Raw genomic sequence first — 24,354 nt, 5'->3', positions numbered from 1 at the left:
CAGCTTCAAATCTTCAACTCCATGTGTTTGTCACGGGTCCTCGGAGACCAGGTATCTTGCGGGTGACTCGTAGGGACAACTAGTCATTATTCTCGCGTTTTGTCTCCACCCAGCCCAGCCCGCCTTTGTCGACTCCTCGCTCATCCTCCAACCCCCCACTCTACTTCACCAACGACTTCCACTAGACACCCCGCGTTGAATCGCCCATCTGCCTGCACCATGTCTGAGCATCAGTACAAGTTTAACGTCACCATGAGCTGCGGCGGTTGCTCGGGTGCCGTGGAGCGAGTTCTGAAGAAACTGGAGGGTAAGTTGTGCCTGAACCTGCCAAATGACTTTGTGCTGACTCATTTTCTTCTCCTCAGGTGTCAAATCTTTCGACGTCAGCCTCGATTCCCAATCCGCCCTCGTTACCACGGAACCCTCCTTGTCGTACGAGACCGTGCTCGTAACCATCAAGAAAACCGGGAAAGCCGTCACTGGCGGAGAAGCGGATGGCCAGGCCATGAGCGTCTGAGCTAGAGAGGGATGTATATATGGTTTTTGGGTGATGGCTCGTGGATAGTTGAGCGGGTTTCTCTAACAGCGGGGCACCATATGGACATAAGATAGACGCCAGGCACCCCGAGATGCCACGTACCCGGCAAACATGTTATCTAGTATTTCCTAGCGTGCTCTGAATCTTACTGGTTATGCTTGATCTTCCCGCGCATAATTTCGGGGTCAATAGTAAGATGATCTCGTCAAGGATGTAGTCTCCACTGACGTATGGGTATCATGTTCTTCACACTTCCTGGTATGTACAGTGGCTCACGCGCGCATTTGCAATCCAACATCAATATAGCCAACGTCACACTGGACGGCAGATAACCATGGCTGGCAATGACGGTGTCATTCAGAAGACCATCTCCCCCACCTCCCGAACGCTCAGTCCACAATGACAACCGCTTGGCCCTTGGGCACTGAATAATGTGGCTGGGATCGCTCATTCCCCCCGGCGTATGTGGGATAAGACTGAATATATTGCTCATAGTTTTGCCTGTGCCGCGGTGTCAGTCCATGTCAACTCCTACGGTCTCGCGACGAAAGGGGGGTGGTTAGGAAGGCCGCGGGAAATCTTGGGCTCTGATATCGAGACAGACTCCGTATCGGAACCATACCGATGATTTATAGGGCCATCATATCCTCCGTCGTAATGACGTGCTGCCGTCCGGGGTTCAATGGGTCTGCTGCCATGATACCCTGAACCGCCGTCTTCCACCACAGCATAGTCATGAGTGCCTGATTTCAACAGGTGACCCGAATGGGTTTGACCGGCTAGTCCTGCGGCCATGCTACCGGACACGTGCGGTCCGTATTGATCCTCATCGAGTCGGGCAAGAGTAGGTGGAGACGGGAGTTCTACTGGGTTGGCGGGCTGAAGAGGGCGTTGTGGGGCGTATTCCAATGGAATAGGGTCATGCAAATCAATAGTACGAACAAAATCATCAGCATAATGCCTCCTTTGAAGACCTTCATGCAATGCAAAGTGGTTAGCTCTGGTTCGGAAGCTGGGCTGATGGGACATTGGCACGTCAGATGGCCGGATGCCGTCAGCATGATAGGGATGGCCAGGGTTATAGATGCGGTTTTCTCCTTGTCCTAAAGACCGAACGGGGATAACCCTCTTGTGGCTTTTTTCCGCGGCTAAAGCTGGCCCCATATCTGCAAGCTCCCAAGGCTGTCCGGGGGACTCGCGAACCGCAGGCAGACGACCACGAGAGATCGGGTGGCGATCAAGACCTTCTGGGCGCCTCGGATGCAAAACGATTCCCGGATTGGCATTGGCCCGGGATACATCAAGAAATGAATCCTGCAAGGCCTCAGGATGGGCGTTTGTAGAATAACGTGGATTAGCTGGAGGCACATATCTCCTACGGATATGTGGTTCATCCTGAGTGGACAGATGTCCGGCTGGCAGATATCCTGGAGGGATATGCCGTTCTCCTGTGTCGGATTCTACCGCTGCATGAAGATTCACGTCCGAGTGGATCCCATACGGCTTGCTGGGCTCGTAAAAGGCTACCCGTCTTCTCTTAGGGACTTGACCTCGTGTGTTGTCCTCATAAGCCTGCAGTGGGCTTTTCTTTGGGGGTAGGCGATGCGGTGTTTCTGAGCGAATTGAAAACCCTCCGGACATCCTGTGGGCTAGATGATCTAAGGGGCCAGTATCAGGACGCCTGCCATCAGTAGGCGGAGGAGTCTCGATAGAAGGCAATACTCGATCCTGTGGGTTCAGATTGGGCTGGCTTAGTAAGTGACCTGACGACCTAAGCGGACCCAATCGATCCCTGGGCTGGTCACCTATTTCCCTAGGGCCGCTAACAAAAACAGGGGCGTTGGGCGAGCTGCCTCGATAGAAAGTACCCCTTTCATGGTGGGATGTTGGGCCATGATCCGTGGACCCACCGCCAGCCAAACGGGCAATCAGAGTCTGACGAGATGGTTGGGTCACAGGGTATAGCTCATACGGCTCCGGAAAAGTCAGCAAGTCGTCGGTTCCAGCGCTTGTCATTGGATGAAGTTGCATCATGCGAGTTGCCGGTGAGCTCTGGGGACTTACGCGACGGTCTAAGGTGGGACTAGGAACTAAGCTGTGGGTTCCATTAATCCTAGGTCTCGGGTTAGGTGTGACAGGCCTCGCGTTTTGTCTGTTGCGAGGGACGAGAGGTCGGTGGGGAGCAGTTTCCAGTTCAAGGTGGTTAGCTTCCAAGAGGGGCTGTCGTACAGCGCAATGGGACACCGAATGGTCGGCAGAGCCATCATTCAGCCGCCTGGGGCCAGTTGCGCCAGCCCCGTTTGCGATGTTCCTGTAACGGTTCATGGCACGGTCCCAAGCTTGATACCTGCTAAAACCGCGACGATCAACCCTTTTGTTTCTAGGAACTCCCGGAACAAAACGAAAACCGGGAGGGGCATCATCATCTGAAAGATCGAGCTGAGACTCTTGGTGGACCGGATTCGCATAGTTCACCGGATTTGTCTGCAGCTCATCAATTCGTGGGTGGCTTGAAACAACCTCGACACTATAGTCACGATCTAAAGAGGGAGGTAAATCCCCTTCAGCATCGCTATCTTCATCATCAGAGATGACGATGACTTCACGAAAGACATCCTCAAGGACTGTCTTGCCGTTTTCGTCGTCTCCCCGCCATTCAACCAACCTTGCAAGAGTGGGTTCCTCAACAGTACTCCTGGCTTCGTGAAATGAGGTCGTTTTCAGTAGACGATCGTAATCAGTGTAGAGATGTCGGATGTGAGCAACCACTGCCAGCTGTGCTCGGCGGGCCAAGGGTAGCTCAACCGCCGTACCAACTTTCCGTTGGCCCTTTAACAAAGACTCAGTATTGTTTCGCCCCGAAACACTTTGAGCCATGACCACTTACCTTTTGAAATGCCGTTTTGATAATCTGGTTCAGGTCATTGGCAGGTATATTTGGGAAGAGGTCTTTCAAAACGTCTCTCGCTTCAGTGTTGATAGTGATTTGAGACGCCTCTGAGTTAGCACGTTTGCAATTCTCCGCACTATTACCGCCGTGGAAAGGGACCGCTTTCCCGGCTGCCGTCAGATATAGGCCCATGTCCATACACACTGCGGCAACGACAGCGCTTGGGAAATGATACCCAATGCGGTGAACATGCTGAGAAAGATTATGGGTATGCATGTGTGGAGTTGTCTAGTAGCGGCGACGAGGATTAGACGCGGAAAAAGATGGGAGGGATGGATTGGATCAAGTAGCCCGAGAAGGGAAATGTAACGGTTGGCCTACCGTGACTGCAAAAACTTTGAGGCCATCCTTCCGGCAGAACTCCTTGCACGCAGTCGTAAGTTTGGGATTGCCTGCGGGGATGAAAGTGTAACCAGGGGGTGCTTTAGCTTCAAATGATATCTGTCTCCATTGTCAAGATAGTCCACACGAGCCCGACAGCGCACAAGAACATACAACACTCCGGAGCTTCTTCTTCTCCTGCGTAACCGATTCCATGATCACCTTGTGCTTTCGACTGTTCGCCCGCGCAGCTCGACTAGGAGCACGCCTAGAAAGGGCCGAGCCAGGCCTTCGAAATACACGGGCCATGTTGTCAACGTCGGTGTCTGCTCAGGTGGCTACACAGGACTAGTCTTCATGATCACGACGTTGCTCCGAGCAGGCTATACGCAAGTAGCCCAAAGAGTCAGTAGTATGCCACGAGTTAATGCGCCTAGTTAGTAGTCATCTCTACAACACGACGGAACGCGTGCGCATGGAGTTGCAGACAGCCAGCAATGGAGCGCGAACGGGACGATCAGGAGCTCGCCGCCGTTGATCTGGAGATTCTGGAGAAGGGGAAGACCCTTTGTGGGATACGCCAGCCCAGGCCAGGGGCAGAGAGCAAGAAGCCGGTCCACAGGAATAAGACGAGACCCTAGGACAGTATACAGGAATGCGAAAGATGGAAGGCTGGGCTGAAGGAGGGACGGGGGAAAGAGAGGACGACGGGGCGGGATGGCGGCCTAACGCGGCCCCTGCCCGATTGGGGCTAGTTCCGCGGCTGCCTCTCTCGCTCTTTCTCTTGCGGGAACTTCCAGCTTCCCCGTTTGCTCTCCCTCCCTCCCTTTCCTCTCTCTCTCTCTCTCTCTCTCTCTCTCTCTCCCCTTCCTTTCGATAGCGAAGACCCAGCCGACCCGTGGCGATGAACGGACTCGCTCGGGCCGACCCCAAGGCCGTCGTCCACGCCTACCGCCACCTGTACCGCCAAGGGTTGAAGGTGGTTAATTACTCGACCCCGTCGCGACATGTGCTTCTCGAGACTCTTCGTTCCACCTTCCGAGCCGGCACGCCCGACGATTTCGAGCCGCACAAAATCGCCAATACGTTGAGCTTTCTCCAACGAGCGTGCGACATTGCAGGGTTGGAACACAAGATTGTGAGGAACATGCTGATAGTGCATTACTGGGAGCAGCCCCGCATGAGGAAAGAGTATCGGAGGTATGTTTCCCTATTGTTCCTCGATGGAGGCCTGGATATTGATGCTCTCTCAAGGCTTAGAGGTCTAGGGATTGATCAGAAGCAGTTCGTTGTGCGGGCGGCTGCCAACGAGCAGTTCAAACAGACATTACTGCTACTTAACGAGAGTCTGGGAACGTGTCTGAAATGATAGGTTCTTTAAGAAGTAGTTCGTCCTAGACTCTATCCTTACGCCCACAGTCTCCTGTTAGGGCTCCGCTTGGGGGGACGGAGGTCGGTACCGGCACACAAAACGGCGAGACCTTTGGAAAGCGACCAGTCGTCTGAGGCGGAGAGCTTCAGGATGGCGGTCATTGTAGAGTACCGAGAGTTTCCCGCCCCATGGTCGCAAATGCGGGAGAGGAAGGCATGATCATGATCGACCGGCTCACGAGGTACCTATTATATCCCTTGCGACGCAGCTCCTGGGTCTACGGGGCCTCCCAAGCTCAATACCACGCAATTTCCTTGTTTGTTTCCATAGCCGGGTCTGGAGGACCTCCTGCGGAGAGTATCTAGGTAGGTCAGGTAGCTACAGTAGGACGAGGTGTACTTGCTGCGTAGGGCCGACGATCTGCACCTCAGGCAGCGAATCAGCGGGCCAGCGTCACATGTTTGGTCGTATTCCTGTTCCGGCACGTTCACAGGAGGGTTCTGGTGGCCACGGGGGCTGTGAAAACCCTTGAGACTTCCATTTCTCGGTTGCCTTCGAGTAGTCCACTGCTCCTGTCCCATGCTTTTCATCACCTCCAATGCTACCCCCAATCCTCCATGAGCGGGCTCATCTCTTCTTTGCTGATCGGACCCGTTGTTCGGCAAGCCCGCCGCCTTTCTCATCCGGCACGCCCTCACCCGCCTTCCGACCATGACCGAGTCGCACCCTCCCCCAACACCCAAGACGGGACCTTCTCCGCGAACGACTGCAGCAGCAATGGCAACGGGCGTGACATTATGTCGGATCTAGAGGACACGACCCGCTCAGATATAGACTTTCCTGATAGATGCCAGGGGCGGGACGCTGGCCCCTCCGCATCCCCGGCACTTGACGTGAACACTCGACACCATGAAAGCGACTACTCCAGAACCCAGCGAAGTCGACATGGCTCGGAGAATACGTCCTCGCCAGCCATGGCAGCTCGACCGGGTCCCATAAATAGAGCCCAGTCTCCCGGGCTGGAGCGAGTTGTCCCCGTTCCCCTATCTTCGCAACCCCCCCATCCGCATGAAGATCCTGGCTCCGAAGAGCTCGGCGGGAATCTAGACAATCGTTTCTATCTGTATGACATCGGAGGGCAATCGTTGCTTCCTGAAGATGATGGCATGGGCATATTGAGAGAAAAGATCCACGCCATCAGGGACTTAGATTGTGGTAGTGCAGAGAAAGCACGCATGATCCATGAGTTGATGACGGCCAACTATAATTCCTCCCAACGAGATGATGGCAATCCATCGTCTCAAACCGCACCGTCGCCTTCCAGTTCTCGAAGTCCAGAACGAGCTGGTACCCCCATCTCACGTTGGAGTCGGCAGTCGTTCGACCAATTGTCTTCAACTCCCGCTTCCACAACAACTTCAATTGTCCCCGAGGAAGTTAGGTTTAACCTGACAGAAGACGACCTAAGGCCAACTTTCCACCCAAAGGCTGACCCGGATTCGCTTCTAGGTGATGCCGAGGAAGTAGATTCCGAGGAGCTAGAGGAAGCTTGCTTAGGTTGTCAGCATTACAAGCGAAATGTTAAGCTGCAGTGCTTCTCTTGCAAAAAGTGGCATACCTGTCGTTTTTGCCATGACGAAGTTGAAGACCACCATCTTATTCGGCCCAAAACAGAGAACATGCTGTGCATGTTGTGTGGCCACGCACAGCCTGCAGCCCAGCTATGTCAGAATTGTGGCGAATTGACCGCTCAGTACTATTGCAGCACATGCAAACTATGGGATAATGACAGCAGCAAGAGTATCTACCATTGCAATGATTGTGGGATCTGCCGAATCGGTCAAGGCTTGGGCAAAGACTTTTTTCACTGCAAGGTAAGGCGCAGAAACCACCATTGTGTCCCGTCCGAGGGCGCCCGGCGCAAATTGAAGAAACGTCGAATGCTGATGGAATGTATTTAGACATGTTGTGTATGTCTGCCCATCTCAATTGAGAATACACATCGATGCATTGAACGCTCCACTCAGTGCGACTGTCCGATATGTGGTGATTACATGTTCACCTCCCCGGAAACCGTAGTCTTCATGCGGTGTGGCCACAGTATTCACCAGAAATGTCTCTCCGAGTATTCCAAAACGTCTTATCGCTGTCCTATATGCAACAAGACTATCACCAATATGGAGTCTACGTTTCGAAACCTGGACCGCACCATTCACAGTCAACCCATGCCGGCAGAGTTTAAAGACACCAGAGCTCTTGTATATTGCAATGATTGCGGCGTAAAGTCAGTTGTGAAGTATCACTGGCTGGGGCTGAGATGTGATATGTGAGTTCTACCCTCCATTGGCCCACCATTTAAATCCATTAACTAACGCGGGCTAGGTGTGAATCGTATAATACCGCGCAAATAAAACTTGTACAGAGCGATTCCTTAGGGCCATTAGAGCAGGAAAGTGGGATCGATGATGCCAACGGACCTCGATTGAGGTCGTCTTCGCAGAATGCCGACGACGCAATGGTATCGACACTAGCATCCCTCCGAGTCGATACTAGTTCCGTCCCCGGAACAAGTCAACATTCGCGGCTCAGCGCACCTTCTTCCGCCGAGCCCAATGGACGATTTTCTTCGTACAGTCTCACGCGTGGTCGCGCGGTGTCTCCGGTGATCAGCAATTACTTCGGAATACCCCCAGACCGCGGATCCGAAAGGTCTATTTCGACGTCCTTATTCGGCGGCCCGGCATCTCAAGATCGGGAGAACCCCGATGCGGGTGAACTGCGGTTTTGGGGAAAGAAGTTCAAATATGGATATGGCTTACTTGGTCACGAGGAAGCATCCAATGACGGCGCATCAGATGCCGAGAGCGGAGAAGATGCAAGCACATCCGAGGATAGTGCCTCGGAAGACGACGACGAGAGAGCGGAGGATGAGGAGGATGAAGACGAAGATGAAGGCATCGATATATTTGGACATCGATGAGCATGGCCGGGGCCGCCACTTTGTGTTGTTATGCTTTCCATTTTCCCAAGAAACCACCAGTTTGTTTGTAGTCCAGAGCTACCTTCCGCAGTAGATCGGAGGGCTCCGTCCTCAGGCAGATAAGCGGCTTAGTCACGCTCTGCTTGCGGCTTCGATTGCCTTCTTCGGCCGGTCTTAGTCAGGCGCCCCAATGAGCCTCGACTGCGTTCGTATCCCGTCATAGTTGGGGCAATCTACTCATTATTCCTCCCATTCTTTTCCTCTCGCTCGGGGCTTAAACTCTTTCCTACTTCGAGGTTGACTCCGTATCTCGTCGCTCACTTCTGAGTCAAGCACGGATCTCTCCGCAGGCCCGGGACATGTTGCAGTGTCCGTGATTCAAGAGGCCCCCCTTATATTTTGATCCGATCTCTCCTTGGGTCCCTCGCAGATAGTCGCCTTTGCGCATCAACGGACTCAATAAAAAAAAATCTTGTTGAACGGGAGGGCAGGCCCGAAAAACGGCCAACGCGTTCCCAGTTTAGTTCCTATCGGTTTTAGCCCCCGCTATCGATAATCCGCTTTTCCCGCGCTGCAGGCATCAACGGCGCGCCTCCTTGCCTTCGAGACTATGCTCCGACGCAACTCCGACCTGGAGATTCAACTCCCTGACGCAGGCCCCGCCAGCTCACCCGACTCGTTTAATGAGCCCGATGTGGAGATGCTATCGGATGAGCACGCGCTGCCGCTCAGTTTGCCTGCACACCTTGCGGCTCGTTTCGCACGGAAGCCGAGTGTAGTCCGCCGCTCATCTGCGGCTTCCTCTCGCCGAAGCTCGATTTCCTCGCTGCATTCTCACCATTCGACTGCGTCCTCTCATGGCGCATCCCCCACCGACCACATTGCGCAACACCTCCGCCGGACCTCTATTCTGGAAAGCCGGAAAGCCAGACTTGCGGACCGTGCCTTGCATGCGGAGAAAGTGAGACTCCGCGCTGCCCTAACCAAGGCTGCCACTAGAAACCTCCAAAGGGAGGAGAGAGCACTGGCTGCGCACCAGGCTCGCGAGCGACTGCTAGCCGAGATCACTGCCAAGTGCGAAGAGGAAGTTCGTCGGGCAAAAAAGAAGGCCGAGGACAATCGAGAAAAGAAAGCCGCGGAGCACGCGCGGCTTCGGTTGGAATTGGCAGAGAAATTTGCGGAGGCAGAAAAGAGACGGGTGCTTTACCAACAAAGCCATCGACGCCATCGCACGAGCAGTCTGCCTGCCACGGAAGAAAAGAAGATGGCCAGAGTGGTTACTAGGTCTCTCACTCAAGATGCAGCCGCAAGGACCATCCAAAGGGCTTGGCGAGCCTACCACGCAAGAACCGTCATGCAGGAATTCCACCGACTGGAGCTGACTACCGACCGTATCCGGGACATGGTCTTCGAAGATGTGGGTTCCCTCCTCTCGGAGAACACGGTCTTGACCACGACAGCCCATGTTCTTCGGCTTTGTGGATTGCAAGACATGGAAAGCGGCACGATGGGCGGAAGAGGTGCAGTACGGACATTTCTTAGCAGCTACCTCATCGTGACTCATCCAGCCGAGGTCTTGAGCAGTAACGGTGAGCAAGAACAGGATCTCATTGCCAAAGCTCGTGAGCTTTTGATGGCATTTGAACAAGTTGTACCGCTGCTCTCATTTGGTTTCTGCTCGGCCACCGCCATCTCGACCGAGCTCCAGACGCTCGATGAGGCGTATAACGTATTCTTTTCCGCATTTCATGCTTGGAAAACCCATGACTCAAGTGTTCTAATCGAAATCATGCTGGCTCAGTTCATCGAGCTGGAGCTGATCTGGCAGACTGTCAAAGATGACCGAGCTGGTGGAGTTGCAGACGACTATCGCCAGGGCATTAGACAGAACCAGATTCTGCTCCTCGCTAGGCTTAAGCGCCTTGCAGGCTCAGACAAGGCAATGCAGATGGTGCGTGAGGCTCTGAAAAGGGCCAAACGCGAGAAGAAACGAACTACTTCCAAGCAGGCCATTCCGCGGTCCGCCGAAGCTGCGCCCTCGTCTACCGAGGCCCTCACGGAAAGTGTTGCCTCCCCCATTAGCGAGACCTTTAACAATGTAGACAGTACGGTTCTGCGAGAGCTCGAAAGACAGCGGGTCTCCCCGCATGAGCGATTCACCCGGCTCCTCACGGCTCTTCCAGAAAACCGAGCCCTGGTCCATGAGCTTCTCATCAACAAAGAATTCAAGATTGAGGAAACCCAATACACGGAACCCCGGAGACAGATCATGGCACACATGTGTGACATGATGCGAAGAGATGTAGACGCGGGGCTGGGAACCGATTGGACTGTAGCCATGGCCACGGTGATCCAGGATCGCTTGTTACGATCGCTACGCCCAGGAAACTCCCTCCACGTGCTGATCAGTGAGGTGCTTGATCCCAAGCTCGTCGAGGGCCAATGCAAAGCTGGCGCATTCTCCTACGACAGCTTCTTCGGTTTCATGAACACCTTGTTGCCAAAGCTCTGCGCCCCTTACCGGGATCCCGCGGTCAAGGCATTCGCCGAGGACACTTCAGGTGATGCAATCGACCGTCTGGCGAGGCTCATGGCCGTCATCGATCTTCTCTCACTCGACCATACGAATTTCATGATCCAGATCGCCGCTCCCCAGCTCATCCAGGAGGCCCCGGGATACGAACAGAGGACGTTCGAGAAAGGGGTGCAGGATGGCTCTATAGGTCTGGGGAAAAGCCGGCGTTTCTGCCGAACACATCGCAAAATCCTCGTGGACGAAATGCGGAAGCGCGACCCGGAACACGTCAATGGAGAGCCTCGGCCGCCAGCATCTAAAATATATGCGCATGGTCTCATAGACCTTGTCCTAAGCAATGCACAAGTGTCCGACGATCTGATACCCGAGACTCTTGAACTGGATCGGCGGCGACTCAGGAAGCTCCATGCACAGGCATTTCGCATCGTGGCCACGGCGTCCATTCTGATAACGGCGAAGAATCTGCTCAAGCGCGACGTGCGCTCCCAGTGGAAAGCTGACGCCGATCGGATCCTATCCCTGGATTTCAGCGAAATCCGACCGGACCGAGTTCAATCCATTCTAGAATCAACGCATCCCATGCCATCCAGTGCAAGTGCTCAACTTGCGGCCACCATCCGACGGGTTTTGGGGCCGGTTGCCACTGCATGTGCTGCCATCTCTCCTTTTGAAACATTACAGACACCGGTGGAAATATATACCGATTCGTCACTGCGGGAGACCCCATCGTCGTCGGAGCCCGGGAGCTTCGTAGGATCGAGCGCAAACGGGACGGGAATGACTAGCTTTACAGATCCCGTTGCCCGCCTCATCCTCTCCCGATTGCGCACCCATGTCCTCTCACGGCTCAGTGCCAGTAGTGCCAGTGAGAGAGTGCGGGCTACATCGACGGCCAGTCAAAGCTTGGCCGGTGCAGGTATGCCCGAGTTTGTCAACGAGGTGGGACAACTCACAGAAGAGCTGGAGAAGGTCCGTGAGGTGGATTGGATCAGCCACGGCATGATATATGAGCAGATCTTCGGGGAACCCGTTTCTCAAGGGCCAAGTGCTTGAGATCGGCGGTGTGGTCAATCAATAATGTTCATCAATATAGACGTTTCTTCAGGCCGACTTGATGGTCTTGGGGGATCTTAATGGTTGATTTTCTTTTTGCTTGTTTGTTTCTATAATGTCAGCCTCGACGTTTTTGGTCTTTTTTTTTTTTTTTTTTATCTTGCTGTTCCTGGATGATGAGATGCGCATAATGATCTGACCCGATTACTGTTGCTGTCCATAGCTGAACGTTATAACATGATGAGATTGAACTAACTACCCAAGGTAGGTAAGGTAGTTAGTTATCTGCATACGATTTATTAATACATAATGCTTGGCTAACGTAATCAATCTACCGCCTCCCCCTCCCCCACCTGCAATTCATACCGAGTCCCAACCTCCGATCAAATCCCCTCCAACCCAATCCGAATCCTAGTGGGAGTGAACAGGAGCAAGGCATTATCCATCACTGCTCGCCCCTGCAATCATGGCAGGACATATTGAGTTTTTGTCGGACCTAAACCCTCCGTCCCTCGAGCGCACCTGGTTGACCGCGCCGCACCCCACCCTTCCAATAGTCGCAACCTGCAGCTCTGACAAAACCGTTCGAGTCTACTCGCTGACGAATTTCCGGTTACTTTCGACTATCTCAGGCGGTCACAAGCGCAGCGTGCGCACCGCTGCTTGGAAACCGCATGTGCAAGGCGAAAGCGTTCTGGCCTCGGGCAGCTTCGATGCTACCGTGGGAATCTGGCGCCGATGGGACAGTTATGGCCGTGACGAGGCGGACGCAGATGGTCTGGGCCCCCAGGCTGAATCTGTCGATGGCGGTGGGCGCGATAGTGACGGTGGCAATGGCAACGACGAAGACGACGAAGAGTGGCGGTTCGCAGTTCTTCTCGACGGGCACGATAGCGAGGTCAAATCTGTGTCGTGGTCCCCCTCGGGGATGTTGCTGGCAACATGCTCTCGTGACAAATCCATCTGGATCTGGGAGGACCTAGATGACGGCGATAACAACTTCGAGACGGTGGCCGTTATGCAGGAGCACGAGGGTGACGTGAAATGCGTCGCCTGGCACCCGGTCGAAGAGTGCCTGGCCAGCGCTAGCTACGACGATACCATTCGGCTGTGGCGGGAAGACATCGACGACTGGGGTCAGGTGGCCTGTATCAAGGGCCACGCCGGCACTGTTTGGTATCTGGACTGGGAGGGTGTTGACAACGTACCGTCCTTCGCAGGGGAAGCGCAGTCGACGCTCGTCTCCCAGTGGAAGAGCCAACACGCATTATCAGGGCCCCGACTCGCCTCATGCTCTGATGACCGAACCGTCCGCATCTGGCGGCGACATGCGAAGGAGCAGCAGACGCAGCCGCCGTTCGGGGGTGCCGGCATGCCCAGCATCATCCGGCCGACGGGCACCGATGAAGTCTGGGAGGAGGAGACAGTTCTGCCATCGAAACATGAGCTCTCTGTGTACGCGGTATCCTGGAGCAAACGGACTGGGCTTCTTGCGTCAGTGGGCGCGGATGGGCGCATCGTCGTATACCAAGAGCGGTTTGTAGCCACTGGGTTGACCCAGACCAACAATACCGATGTTCCCAGTGACGACGCCGGTCTGCCCGCGCCCCGGACGGAGTGGGAGGTAACTGCGGTCGTCGATGGTGCACATGGTATCTACGAAATCAATCATGTCGCCTGGGCCAAGCGTGCCGACCGAGGCCGGGAGGCGGGTCAAGACCAGGAAGTCCTGATCACCACGGCCGATGACGGAAGTATAAAAGTTTGGACGGTTGGATGTTAGAAGCACAGCTTCTCGCTTTGAGAGGGGAGGAGAATACCCGGGCAATGATGCATTCAAGGCGTTGCTCTCTTGTGGTTGGTGTATCTACGGTATATACTGGCGTTCTTCGTCTTCCAATGCATTAGATCGAGGGAAAGGCTGGTCATTAGAGCGTTCTATTCTACTTCAGCCTGCTTGTCATCGAGGACCAAATGGACATGATCTGTATCAAGAGGCACAAATACAACCACAGGCCAAGAAGCTTCTACAAATCCAAGCCTCACCTTTGCCAATTATGGATCAATACAGTTCAAGTCTGTTGAACCTGCGCACAAGTTCCACTCAAACTGCGTATGTTCATTATGGCGCAAGAAAATGACAATTATGATAATCGAAGAATGCAGAAAGACTGGAGGGCAAGAAAGCAAACAAAGAAAAAGAAAAAGAAAAGAAAAGAAAAAGAATATTCACATCGAAGGCTATAGACAGATTTATATCTCATGATTTGTTACCTCCAACTTGAGATGACCCTTGTCGAGAATGTCGCTGGGCTGCATCGTCCTCGTCACTGTCTTCCCCCACAGCATAATGATCTCGCTCGATTCCAGGCGAATGAAGATTATCGAGCTCAGATTCGTCGAAATCTCCGGCTTCAACATCCGCCCCAGTGCGTTTGCTATGGAACCGTTCTAGAATGGAGCTCCCACTCATATCTTGATGGAAAACTCCCCGGTATCCATTATGGCGACGCCGGCTGCGCCAGATGAAGAAGCCCCATACGCACACAGCCACGATCACAACCACGAGAACAGCCTCGCCGGACTTGGCGTAAGCCTTCCATTCCGTTTCCTTCATCTTCTCCTTTTCATGCTCTTCGGCAGCAGTACTGTTCGGGTGGCCTCCAACCGATGTCTGGGGCAGTTTCTCGCCATCGATGCGAGAGTCCGCCGGGCTACCTCCGATGCTTGCAATGTCCACCTTCATGAATCGATCCACCATATCACGACTCTGGCGAGGAAGATCGAAGGGGACCATGTGGCTAGCGTTGTAGAAAAGAACATAGGTCAGGTTCCGGGCATATTGATAAATCCCGGCCGGTTCGCTCTCGAAAGTCCAGTCGTGACGGGGTGCCCAAACCCCTGGTGAAGTCTCGAACCCGGTTCCGCCGTTCCATTTCATGTTGTTGATAAGTTGCTCGGTTCCAACGTGATTGCAAATGAGATCTTTGTCGCCGCTGAAAAGAAGGACTGCAACCCCGGATTCAAGGAGGCCGGGTAGTAGTTGGGCGGCGGGTTTGGAATTCCGCGCCAGGAACGTGCTGGAAACCGAACCCGAACACTCTTCCCATCCAGATTTCTTTTCGGGATTGATGTTCAAAGCCTCGACGACATCCTGTCGTTGCAGATACGGCTTCACGTCTTCGAGGTCCGGCGGCCAGTTCATACCGCAAGACGGTGCTGTGTCACGCAGGCGAATATCGTACATGTTGTAGCATGTGTTCTTCGAGTCCATCGTCCGGCTCAGAAGCTTCTGCAGTACCGCTTCGCAATCGTCTAGATGAATCTTATTCTTCCCGGCCTTTAACCTGGATTCGCAGACCGAATGTAACACCTCCAGTTCATTGGCCACCCGACTGTGCTCCTCGATGAGACCTTCCTCGTATGCGAAACTCAGGTAGGCGGGATACTGATCTACGGGGGAAATCCAGCCGTTACCGATCAAGAGACCCCGTAGTTTCCACTGGGCACTGCCCTGGGCTTTCTTGTTCCGTTCTTGGATGGCCTTGGCGATATATGGGATATGTTGACCGGCATAAGACTCGCCCGCAATATAAAGCTGTCACCACAAGCACAAGTCAGAAACGAGGGCTCCGAGAATATGAGGGGGCGGGATTCGTACGTCATCGGGTTCATACTCCGGAAACAGTTCAAACCATTTCTCGAGGAACGTAATGAAATGCGCAGCCATCTCATCCAGCTCATGGATATAGCTGTCGGTGTTGACATAACTGAAGCCCGTTCCGACCGGCTGATCCACGAAGAGTAGGTTGGCAAACTCGTCCCAAGACCCTTCGTTGTATTCTAGCGTGTTGCGGTCTTTCAATCGGTAAGGACCGACTTCCATCAGCGCGCCATCCATCGAGCTACATCCTGGTCCCCCGTTCAGCCAGATCACGGTTCGTTGTCGATTGGCGATGTGCCGGTTTTGAAAATGCCAAAAGAAAAGATTGCCATTGCTCTTCTCGTCGACCTCGATATGCCTTCACGAGTCAAGAATCAGCAACCTGCAAGCCTCAGGCAGTAACGATAGTAGGTTTGGGGGCGGAAGCCGGAGGACTTCTTGCTATCCAATTTCACAGATGGTCCGGAACTCACCCAGCATGCATTTTCAGCAACGGGCCTTCGGGAGCCCCCGGTAACGAGCGAACATAGTAGTCTGCAGCTGTAGCGGCAGAGACTAAAGTCGGGTTCACGATCAAGAGGAGTGATAGCAACCACGACACGACGAGGAAGGAGGCGGCGCCGTTCTCCTTCCAGACACCCAGGCGCAAGAACGGACGAGCCATGCTCACTGACAGGCGGAGAGAGGAATTGGGGTATCGGCTTGCAGAGCTCAAAGCGATCGGGAGATTGGAACGGTCCTGAGAGGACGAGGGAGCCACTCAAGAACTCATGGGTTTTGCTGCTGACGATGACGATGGGGCTCGGGACTGCAGAGTCGCGGCGGGAAGGCGGGATTTGGGGAGACGAGAGACGTGGACCGGCAACACGGAGCCGAGGGCAGGAATGAGGAAAAGATGGGCCGGAGAAAGGGGGAAGTGGGAGAGGGAAGGGGGGGGAGAATAGATCGCTGAGTCGTCGACAGCGGACGAGGAAGCAAGCGGAAGAGAGGCGAGGCGACCCCTTGCGCCAGACAGCGTCGGCGATGAAACAACGGCTGGCGTGGCCTCCTTACCGTACGGTAACCACTGGTGACTAAGCGGGTCAGGTGTCCAGGTGTCGACGGCCCGTTTCGGGTCTCTATAGGAAAGATCAATGGGTTCAATCGGTGCATTTATTTACTATTCCTGGTTGGTGCTGGCGAGCTCATTCCTATCCGAACCCATTCAAAACAGATCGTCGATCCCCTGATCAGCGTCCTTTTTGATCAAGTCAACCATTCCCTGTCGTCGTCGCCATCACGTTAGCCAAACAAGATGCGGGTCCGTCGGGAGAAATACGCACCCCAGGCATGATGGGCTGGCCATCTTCTCCCTTCACATAACGGAAGGGCATCTCGGTTCGCTCATGCTCGTTGATGAGGATCTCCGGGTAGTCCAGGTACTGGATTTGCTCCAGCGGCACTACCGAATTGATCAGTACTCTGCTTTGGCATCCTGCTCCCTTGGGTTAGAGCTTCAAGTCTGCAAACCTTTATCATGGACCACCATGCGCGTTACTCGCACTGCCGTGTCGGTGGTCATTTGCTTGGGGCCCAATCGCCTTCCGGCATAGCCCTTTTTTCTTAATTCCGAGGTCCGGTCTGGCCCATTGGCAATTAACGACAGGATCTTCTCCATCTTAGAGTACAATTAGAATGGATGACTTACCGCGAGGAGGGTCATCACCTGTAAACGCGATGGAGGGTCTGTAGTTAGCGCACTGAGAGCCGGATGGAGGTCAGAGAATAAGGGTAGCCCGCACCGAGAATGCCTCCGAAGAGGAACACTTCGAAATTCTCTCCGTCCGCGGGGCTTAATTCCACCTGGGCGGCCGGGTCCAGCAGACAGACCTTGGACTTCCGGTCTGCAAAAACTTCCTCGATGCTCCGGTGTTCGACATCAAGCCCTTGCGTCGCAGCCAACTCCGGTGGCATCTGCAGGGATGTGGGCACGGAGCTTAGGAGAAATCGACTGCCAGATGCATGCGCCTCACGAGCGATGCAACCATACTCCAAAGTAGACCAGGCGCCCAACTCAGGGTCCAAGTGTTCGACCACGATTGTGACCGGGTTGGAGGATACTTGGTCTGTCATCACGGGCACGGAGTTGGAGGCCGGTTCAAGAGAACCGAAATTATTATCTTTCTTTTTGTCTTGGTTCCTCTGGAGATTTTGTCAATAGCGAACCAATTTTCAGACGGGAAAGTGGATCTGACCGGATCAGGGATTGAAGAATGGGCTTCAACGACGAATTAGCCAGGCGCAAGAGGCAAGCAGGCACCAAGATGACTGAGTCTACGGATATATCTAGGTCATAAGTAGGTATCTAAGTGGATTGATATTAAGGCATATCGCAAGCAGATAAAAGCGGCACCGGGCTGACTCATCCCGGGACCAGGCCGTATGGTACTGATATAATACCGTACATCCTCCGTATTCATATATGAACCTCACTAGGTTTCAAGAACGGCTATCTCCGGCCATCCTCCCTCCAACAACTTCTTCTCTTTCCCTCTTCTTTTTCACACACTTCATTTCACCGCTCGTCTTCATCGTAGCATCACATCTCCTCCTTCGTGGCGGCGGATCCGATTGATTTTCATCTCCTGACCATCAAATCGGCCAAGTGGGAACCTCCTCGAGGATCCATCCCGGATTGGTGGGGTTCTCTGACGACACCCGCGTTCACTGATTGATTCTCTCGCTGTCTCCCAATCTCCCTCCCCCCTCCTCCGCCGCCTAACCTCTTCCTTCTATCTTTATCTTTATCTGTCTGGGATTCTCTTTATTGTCACCATCCCATTCCACCCCTTGTGCCTTATTTGGACGTATCCCCCGTCTCTCTCTCTCTCTCTCTCTCTCTCTCAAAATGAATCCTCATCAGCAAAATAAGGTTGACATTAGCGTGAGTCCTGGTCCTGGTCCCCTACGCAGTCATAGAAGTAGTTACTGATAATAAGCCACGCCCCTCCCAGTCGTTGAATCCCGATGAGCAGCGGCTTCTACGCTTGTATGGCAAAATGCCCAACAAAAAAGACGTTTTGCAGAACAAGCTTAAGGTGGGTGGACTCAAATGCCTTCCAGCCCGCTTTCCTGCTCTAATATTCTCCTCGCCACTATCTAGGAGCGGAAATATTTCGATTCCGGTGACTATGCCCTGAGCAAGGCTGGCAAAGCTTCTGATGTTGGTGTCACCAACATTGGCTCTCAGCACCCTGTGCCTGAGAATATCCCTCACTTGACCGCCACGTCGCCCGGGGCCAACAACCCCGCCGCCGCCAGCAATGGCACCAGCACGAGCTCCCAAGGGCAGCAGATTCCCGGCAGTTTCAGTGCTCATCCAGGCTCCGTTGGATTCCAGAGTCGAAGTCCTGTGAAGGAGGGCAGCTACCTACAACGGGAAACCAGTGCAGAGGAGTCCGACCCTACCCTGACCAAGGACGAAGATGCAAAGGACCTCAGTGTGAGCCCTCCTCCTACCCAAGGTGGTGTTCCAATTCGACAATAATTGTGGTCCCTGGCTATTAGCTTGTTTCGCTTTGCTTTCTCTTTTGTTTTTCTTTTTCTTCCTATGTTTTTACGTCACGCACCCTCCGGTGGTCGGTGGTATCAAAAGAGCCTGGCGCTATGGATTCATGTTCTTTTATGTATTCACGAAACTTTACCATGATCTGTTTTCTTTCGGCGGACGGAGTATAATTCGACATGGCGAGAAGTCCCAAATTGACATAGGGACTGTCTATCTTCGACTTCATGCCTGTCCTCCACCCTTTGTTTTTCTTCCTTTTCTTTTTCAATTCTCTGTTTATATGCAGATCGTATATTTGTTCCTTCTTACGCCGATATTCCACAACCTTCTCCCCCCCCCCCACCCTTTCAAAAGGTTTCCTTCAGATCATTGGAATCCATAAATATCCACCGTTTACTATTCGGTTGTTCTACCCGAAACTTTACAATCGCCAGCTCCTGGCTCTTGCTTCTTGTTTTGGAACTTCAGCTTCATGTGAGATGGCCCCAAACTGCCTGGTTGTATTGGATTTGGTCTTGTAAGCTGTCCCCTAATCACCCGTACAAATCCAGCGGGGTGGTTTAGACGTGCATTCAATTAAGCATGGTATTTAAAGCAATTCGTTGAATATGATATCTCTGTTTCCGCCCATCACCGCTTGGACATCGAGCATCCGCCAAAACTACGGTGGCCGCCCTAAACTAGATTGGCTTGCGTCTACTCTCTAGAACAATTGGAATAGACTAATTGTCATCTTCGGTTTGCCTCATCGGAAAGCGGCCCACGTGGATTGCAAAGGTCGTTTGCACATGAGAGAAAAGCTCCTCGCAGTTGGATATCGTCATTCACGAAGTACCTAGGTAAGTATACATGGTCTTAAGTCAACCGACGGTTGTAGTCTCATCGAGTTGGCCACACATGCATCGTACGTCGCCAGTCAAAACAACATTCGAGCAAAGAAAGCAAAGAAAACAGAGCCAGCAAAGAGCACAAAAATGCCAGGGGGGTATAAGAACAACGGCAGTTGGGCTAAAATACGGACAGAATCCACATAAAGACACAAGAAACAAGGCACATCAACCTGAGTTCAAGGAGCAATACAAGCATACTATTCATAGTCGCAAAAATAGGGCCGCATCGATCCGAACTGATTAAAAGATCCACGCTGCCTGGTTAGATCCGTCGCAGCTATTTTCTGGCGTCTAGACCGAGAACCGGGAGATTCTGGCGATCAAAATTCATGGCACCATTCACAATACTTCCTCTGCTAGCCTATCCGATCTGTGCCACCAGGCTCCAAGAAACAGAAGAGCTTGTCAAAACAGGCGAGACCGTCGATTGCCATGCTGGGACGGCACGGATACAAGAAGCATGTGTGGGCCATGGACGGGCGAATAAGGGAGTTTCCAAGGGTCACCGAGTGGTTGATCACCATCCAAAAGTCGCACATCCTCCGATTAAATCAGAAACATGCTTTGCTGAGTCTCGTGGCACTGCCACGGTCGACTCGGGTCACCAATCGCCATGCAATCGTGCGGTGAAGCGATCAAACGCGTGCATATGTAGCCGACAGCAGGGTGTGGCTCTCGTTGTCACAGGGGCTAGAATGATCGGGATCTTGTCTCCGGCTATAAAGGTCCTCGAGGTTACCGGGCCGGTATATTATTGCTTCAGTCTGACTTCCAGTGGCCCGCCAATCCCGAGTCCAGGTCGTCGTTTTCGCCCAGCCAAAGTTCAACAGCATAGAGGGCCATTGTGCAGGCCAGATTGACCCATCGCCAGAGGTTTCCACCGCCGCCTCCTTGACTGCTCCACCATTCGCCGCTCCCTCCCATGGCTTGGGAGGTCGAAGCGAAATGTTGCATCAACAGACTCGTGTAGACGGCAATGAGTATAGACGGCGAGAAGTAACTCAGGAGGCCCAAAAACTGGCCTGCGGCATCCGAATCATCCAACGAGGCTTCTTGCGATAGCGCACGGGCGCCCGATTCACGGACAGCAGGTATGATTCGAGTGGACGCATACAGGACCGCAATGCGATAGGTCAAAGAGATCAGTACGGACGGGGTCACCGCGCCGAAGACAGCGGTGATAACATTAAAGGCCGCGTGAATAATGGAGGGAAGAAGGGACAGCGCATGGAGCAAGGTGGTATAGGAGGCCATGATTATGGGCGGTAGCGGAGGAAACTCTCCGGTTTGTGCGGGGGACGGAACCGTCTCCAAGGGGTACGACGGCTGGTAGTCGGTGAAGATCTGGTAGATGCACAGCACGATATATGCGAACAGCAGAGAGCTCTCCACGGGGTTCCCACGACCACTACCAATTCCCCAGGCGCACAAGATCACGGCACAGGTAATCGACACGCCAATCAGGGCCGCATCGACATTGGAGATCTCAGGGAATTGGAGTACCCGCCAAAGGAAGTAAACGGCACTAGAGATGACCGAGGCCGAAAGGACTAGGAGACCGATCTAACAAGGAATGGTTAGCCTCTGGGCGTGATTGAGGTGAACGCACTGATTTGTGCTTACCATCCAGCTATCACTTCGTCCACCGCGGTTGACTAGCCAGCGCGTGATCTGCCCTGCAGCCTGTATCACCAGGAGACTGCAAAACCCTTCCACCAGCTGAAAGAAGGGCGTTGACCATCTCAAAAGTTTATCCCAGTTGCCAATTGTCACCACCTCTATCAGGCCGCCAGGTCCGAATAGCCACTCCTTGACTGAAATGTCCTGGGCTCGGTTCCGGTTGAAGGTTCGCTCCACCCACCCAGGGTTGTTATCCACGTCGATCGAAAAGCGGTTGAGCGACCAAATCAGCAGTACCGGGATAATGATCCATTGCGTCGATCGAATGAGGATGATCAAGGAGGAACGAAGCCAGGAACGATCGGGCGTGGTGAGTCGCAGGAGCGAGAACAGGAAGTAAAAGGTCGCTAGAGATAGGGAGAATGCCAGACCGCATGTCTTTCCGCCCACATCGAAGGCCAGGGGAATGGAGGAAACGGTCACGGTCAGGAAGAAGGCCGACGAGAGGATCCGGAAGAACCACATCGGATAGAAGCGGCGGAAAAAGACACGCGCGCGGCAGAAGGAGACGGAGAAGCGGGGAGGAGATGAGGCAGGAAAATATCAGGACAACGGAGTGAAAAAGCCGTCGTTGGCGTAGGCTACATACACCGAGGGAGGGGGTTGAAATGGCGAGATGGAAATGAAGATGGATGGAGATGACGGGGTGACGAAATCCTTAGTCAGGAGAAACGAAGGTGCGCGATAAGGAGAAAAACAGGCCAGTCAAGCAAAAGGAAGTATAAAAAGGAGTTCAGGCGTCTGTTCGTTTTCTTTCTTTCTGTTTGATTGCCTTTGTGTTCTCCCTTGTGTTTCTGGAGGGTTTTGATCTAATCTCTCTCTCTTTCTCTCTTTTTTTTTTTTTTTTCTTTTTTTTAATGCCTCAGGCGCAACGGGAAAGGTGGACTTTCACGTGGCTTTGTAGGCTTTGTAGGCTTTGTAGGTAATCAGAGAATCGGGATACTCAATATAAGAGCGAATGATCTCACAGTCTTCAAAAAAGGAGAAAGGCATAAAAGAGGACAGTTTGGAAGAGAAGACAAGAGAGAGGCCGCGAAAGAGAAATAGTAATCTAATTCTAATTGTCGGGACTCATTGCTCATCCACTAAGCAGACTAAACCATCGCTGGTGGTTGCGAATAGCGGTCAACAAGGGATTAGCGTTTGGATACGCAGCAGCCTCCTTGAATGTCAGTCACGGTGGAGGAAATTGTTCTCAGGATTTTGTCATTCTTCTGGGGATTCTCATCATTGTCATAATCCACGCGCGCGCGAGAGAGAGAGAGAGAGAGAGAGAAACAAAAGAACGAGAAAGACGGGGGACGTGACCTGTACAGATACGGTATGTACCTGTACGGTATGCCGGCGGGGATGTCCGTATTGTCAGGACTCCGTACCAGATCAGCCGCTAAGCCCGATCGGGTCTCGAGTCCGTCGGCTCTCACGTGAGCCAAGCCAGCCCCGGAATCCGAGCCCTAACTGGAAGCCGCATGGGGAAAGCCTCAAGATGCCGTTTCGTTCAGCTCAAGCTCGATCGATCCAACTCCCTTTGCTGTTTGATCCTGGATGATACGCTTCCGACACCTCTTCAAAATGGCCGACGAAACTCTCACCAAGAAGCTCAAGACTTCTTCGCCCTTGATTGGCACCCACAAGTCTGTCTTCCCTTGGTCCCTTGCCCTAACTCTCGCTGGTCCGCCCGCCTCCAATGATCGTTTTCTCATTACTGATCCTTGGGCTTGATGATTATAGCGGCCACTTCCACGCCGACGAGGCCCTTGCCGTTTACCTCCTCCGCCAGCTTCCGACTTACTCTGCCTCGGCCCTCCTCCGCACTCGGGATCCCGCCCAGTTGGCTACCTGCCATACTGTCGTCGACGTTGGCGGCGAATATGACCCCGCCGGCAACCGCTACGACCATCACCAGCGGACCTTCGCAACCACCTTCCCCAGCCACAACACCAAGCTCTCGTCCGCTGGCCTAGTGTACATGCACTTTGGTCGCGCGATCATCGCTCAGCACACCTCGTTGCCGTTGGAGCACGAAGACGTCACCCTGCTGTATGAGAAACTGTACACCGATTTCATCGAGGCCATCGATGCCAACGACAACGGCGTCTCGGCCTACGATCCGGCCGCCCTGGCCACTGCCAACATCGAGAAACGTTTCAAGGATGGCGGTATCACCATTGCTTCCGTCGTGGGCGACATGAACAATCCCGACCCCACCTGTCCTCCCGGGGAGCCCCAGGACGAGGACAGTCTCTTTGCTCGGGCCAGCACCTTCATCGGCAACGTGTTTACGCGCAAGCTACACCATGCGGTCTCCTCCTGGCTGCCCGCCCGGACGACCGTCGGCGCTGCCTATCGCTCCCGCCGGGACGTTCATCCTTCCGGCCGTATCATCGTCCTGCCGCAGGGGGGCGTCCCGTGGAAAGAGCACCTGTACAACTTCGAGCAGGAGGCGTCCAGCGCTGGGCAGTCGAGTCCCGAGGAGCAAGTGTACTATGTCCTCTATCCCGAGAGCGCCAATGAAGGCTCCAAGTGGCGCGTGCAGTGTGTGTCGGTCAGCGAGGGGAGCTTTGAGTCGCGCAAGCCCCTACCGGAATCCTGGCGCGGGGTCCGCGACGCGGACCTCGATGGCGTCATGGCCGCCGAGGCAGGCAGTCCCGCCGTTCCCCCAGGTGCCGTCTTTGTCCACGCGAGCGGTTTCATCGGCGGTCATCAAACCAAGGACGGCGCATTCGCTATGGCCGTGCGTGGCCTGGGGCTATAGTATGAAATGATGTTCCTTAAAAGAAGCTGCTGGTGGTTTACAATGATGATTTATGGCGCACCTCAATT

The 24,354-nt window shown here is 53.7% G+C and overlaps 10 protein-coding genes across 10 annotated transcripts; 7 read left to right on the top strand and 3 right to left on the bottom strand.

Moving 5' to 3' along the window:
* Positions 1-4: 4 nt before the first annotated feature.
* P170DRAFT_514347 (copper metallochaperone ATX1) lies at positions 5-517 on the top strand (the record flags this gene model as incomplete). The annotated part of the gene is made up of 2 exons (XM_024855199.1): positions 5-307; positions 366-517. Exons 1-2 carry the CDS (start codon positions 220-222, stop codon positions 515-517), a joined length of 240 nt encoding a protein of 79 aa, XP_024699364.1. The 5' UTR covers positions 5-219.
* A 225-nt stretch (positions 518-742) lies between these two features.
* Positions 743-4,479, bottom strand: P170DRAFT_441507 (uncharacterized protein). The gene is made up of 5 exons (XM_024850327.1): positions 3,984-4,479; positions 3,810-3,929; positions 3,426-3,716; positions 1,161-3,367; positions 743-1,039 (listed from the first exon to the last, which is right to left on the bottom strand). Exons 1-5 carry the CDS (start codon positions 4,116-4,118, stop codon positions 928-930), a joined length of 2,865 nt encoding a protein of 954 aa, XP_024699363.1. The 5' UTR covers positions 4,119-4,479; the 3' UTR covers positions 743-927.
* A 233-nt stretch (positions 4,480-4,712) lies between these two features.
* On the top strand, positions 4,713-5,627 carry P170DRAFT_514345 (DUF1763-domain-containing protein; the record flags this gene model as incomplete). The annotated part of the gene is made up of 2 exons (XM_024855198.1): positions 4,713-5,009; positions 5,064-5,627. Coding segments are annotated over 2 exons (412 nt in total), but the record flags the coding sequence as incomplete, so codon positions are not given.
* Positions 5,628-5,700: 73 nt separating this feature from the next.
* P170DRAFT_394290 (RING finger and CHY zinc finger domain-containing protein) lies at positions 5,701-8,408 on the top strand. Its single transcript, XM_024846053.1, has 3 exons — positions 5,701-7,055; positions 7,143-7,507; positions 7,564-8,408. Exons 1-3 carry the CDS (start codon positions 5,799-5,801, stop codon positions 8,159-8,161), a joined length of 2,220 nt encoding a protein of 739 aa, XP_024699361.1. The 5' UTR covers positions 5,701-5,798; the 3' UTR covers positions 8,162-8,408.
* P170DRAFT_441505 (IQ calmodulin-binding motif domain protein) lies at positions 8,399-11,907 on the top strand. Its single transcript, XM_024850326.1, has one exon. It carries the CDS (start codon positions 8,772-8,774, stop codon positions 11,748-11,750), a length of 2,979 nt encoding a protein of 992 aa, XP_024699360.1. The 5' UTR covers positions 8,399-8,771; the 3' UTR covers positions 11,751-11,907.
* Positions 11,908-12,108: 201 nt separating this feature from the next.
* Positions 12,109-13,824, top strand: cia1 (iron-sulfur cluster assembly protein CIA1). Its single transcript, XM_024850325.1, has one exon. The coding sequence runs from the start codon at positions 12,217-12,219 to the stop codon at positions 13,531-13,533; it is 1,317 nt and encodes a 438-aa protein (XP_024699359.1). The 5' UTR covers positions 12,109-12,216; the 3' UTR covers positions 13,534-13,824.
* On the bottom strand, positions 13,756-17,750 carry P170DRAFT_459572 (alpha/beta-hydrolase). The gene is made up of 9 exons (XM_024851876.1): positions 17,649-17,750; positions 17,196-17,595; positions 17,102-17,119; positions 16,924-17,034; positions 16,737-16,855; positions 16,626-16,675; positions 15,888-16,079; positions 15,412-15,772; positions 13,756-15,348 (listed from the first exon to the last, which is right to left on the bottom strand). The coding sequence occupies exons 2-9, from the start codon at positions 17,524-17,526 to the stop codon at positions 14,011-14,013; spliced, it is 2,520 nt and encodes an 839-aa protein (XP_024699358.1). The 5' UTR covers positions 17,527-17,595; positions 17,649-17,750; the 3' UTR covers positions 13,756-14,010.
* A 146-nt stretch (positions 17,751-17,896) lies between these two features.
* Positions 17,897-19,341, top strand: P170DRAFT_418645 (endosulfine family protein). Its single transcript, XM_024847234.1, has 3 exons — positions 17,897-18,337; positions 18,408-18,491; positions 18,557-19,341. The coding sequence occupies exons 1-3, from the start codon at positions 18,302-18,304 to the stop codon at positions 18,938-18,940; spliced, it is 504 nt and encodes a 167-aa protein (XP_024699357.1). The 5' UTR covers positions 17,897-18,301; the 3' UTR covers positions 18,941-19,341.
* A 1,269-nt stretch (positions 19,342-20,610) lies between these two features.
* Positions 20,611-21,996, bottom strand: P170DRAFT_368824 (ICE2 family protein; the record flags this gene model as incomplete). Its single annotated transcript, XM_024844879.1, has 2 exons — positions 20,611-21,414; positions 21,475-21,996. The coding sequence occupies 2 exons, from the start codon at positions 21,994-21,996 to the stop codon at positions 20,611-20,613; spliced, it is 1,326 nt and encodes a 441-aa protein (XP_024699356.1).
* A 1,107-nt stretch (positions 21,997-23,103) lies between these two features.
* Positions 23,104-24,286, top strand: P170DRAFT_369005 (MYG1 family protein; the record flags this gene model as incomplete). Its single annotated transcript, XM_024844889.1, has 2 exons — positions 23,104-23,165; positions 23,263-24,286. The coding sequence occupies 2 exons, from the start codon at positions 23,104-23,106 to the stop codon at positions 24,284-24,286; spliced, it is 1,086 nt and encodes a 361-aa protein (XP_024699355.1).
* Positions 24,287-24,354: the final 68 nt, after the last annotated feature.

The sequence above is a fragment of the Aspergillus steynii genome, assembly GCF_002849105.1.
Source record: "Aspergillus steynii IBT 23096 chromosome Unknown P170scaffold_10, whole genome shotgun sequence".
NCBI classification, from domain to species: domain Eukaryota; kingdom Fungi; phylum Ascomycota; class Eurotiomycetes; order Eurotiales; family Aspergillaceae; genus Aspergillus; species Aspergillus steynii.
The sequence above is the reverse complement of the archived record's forward strand: the minus strand, read 5'-3'. Positions and strand labels throughout refer to the sequence as shown.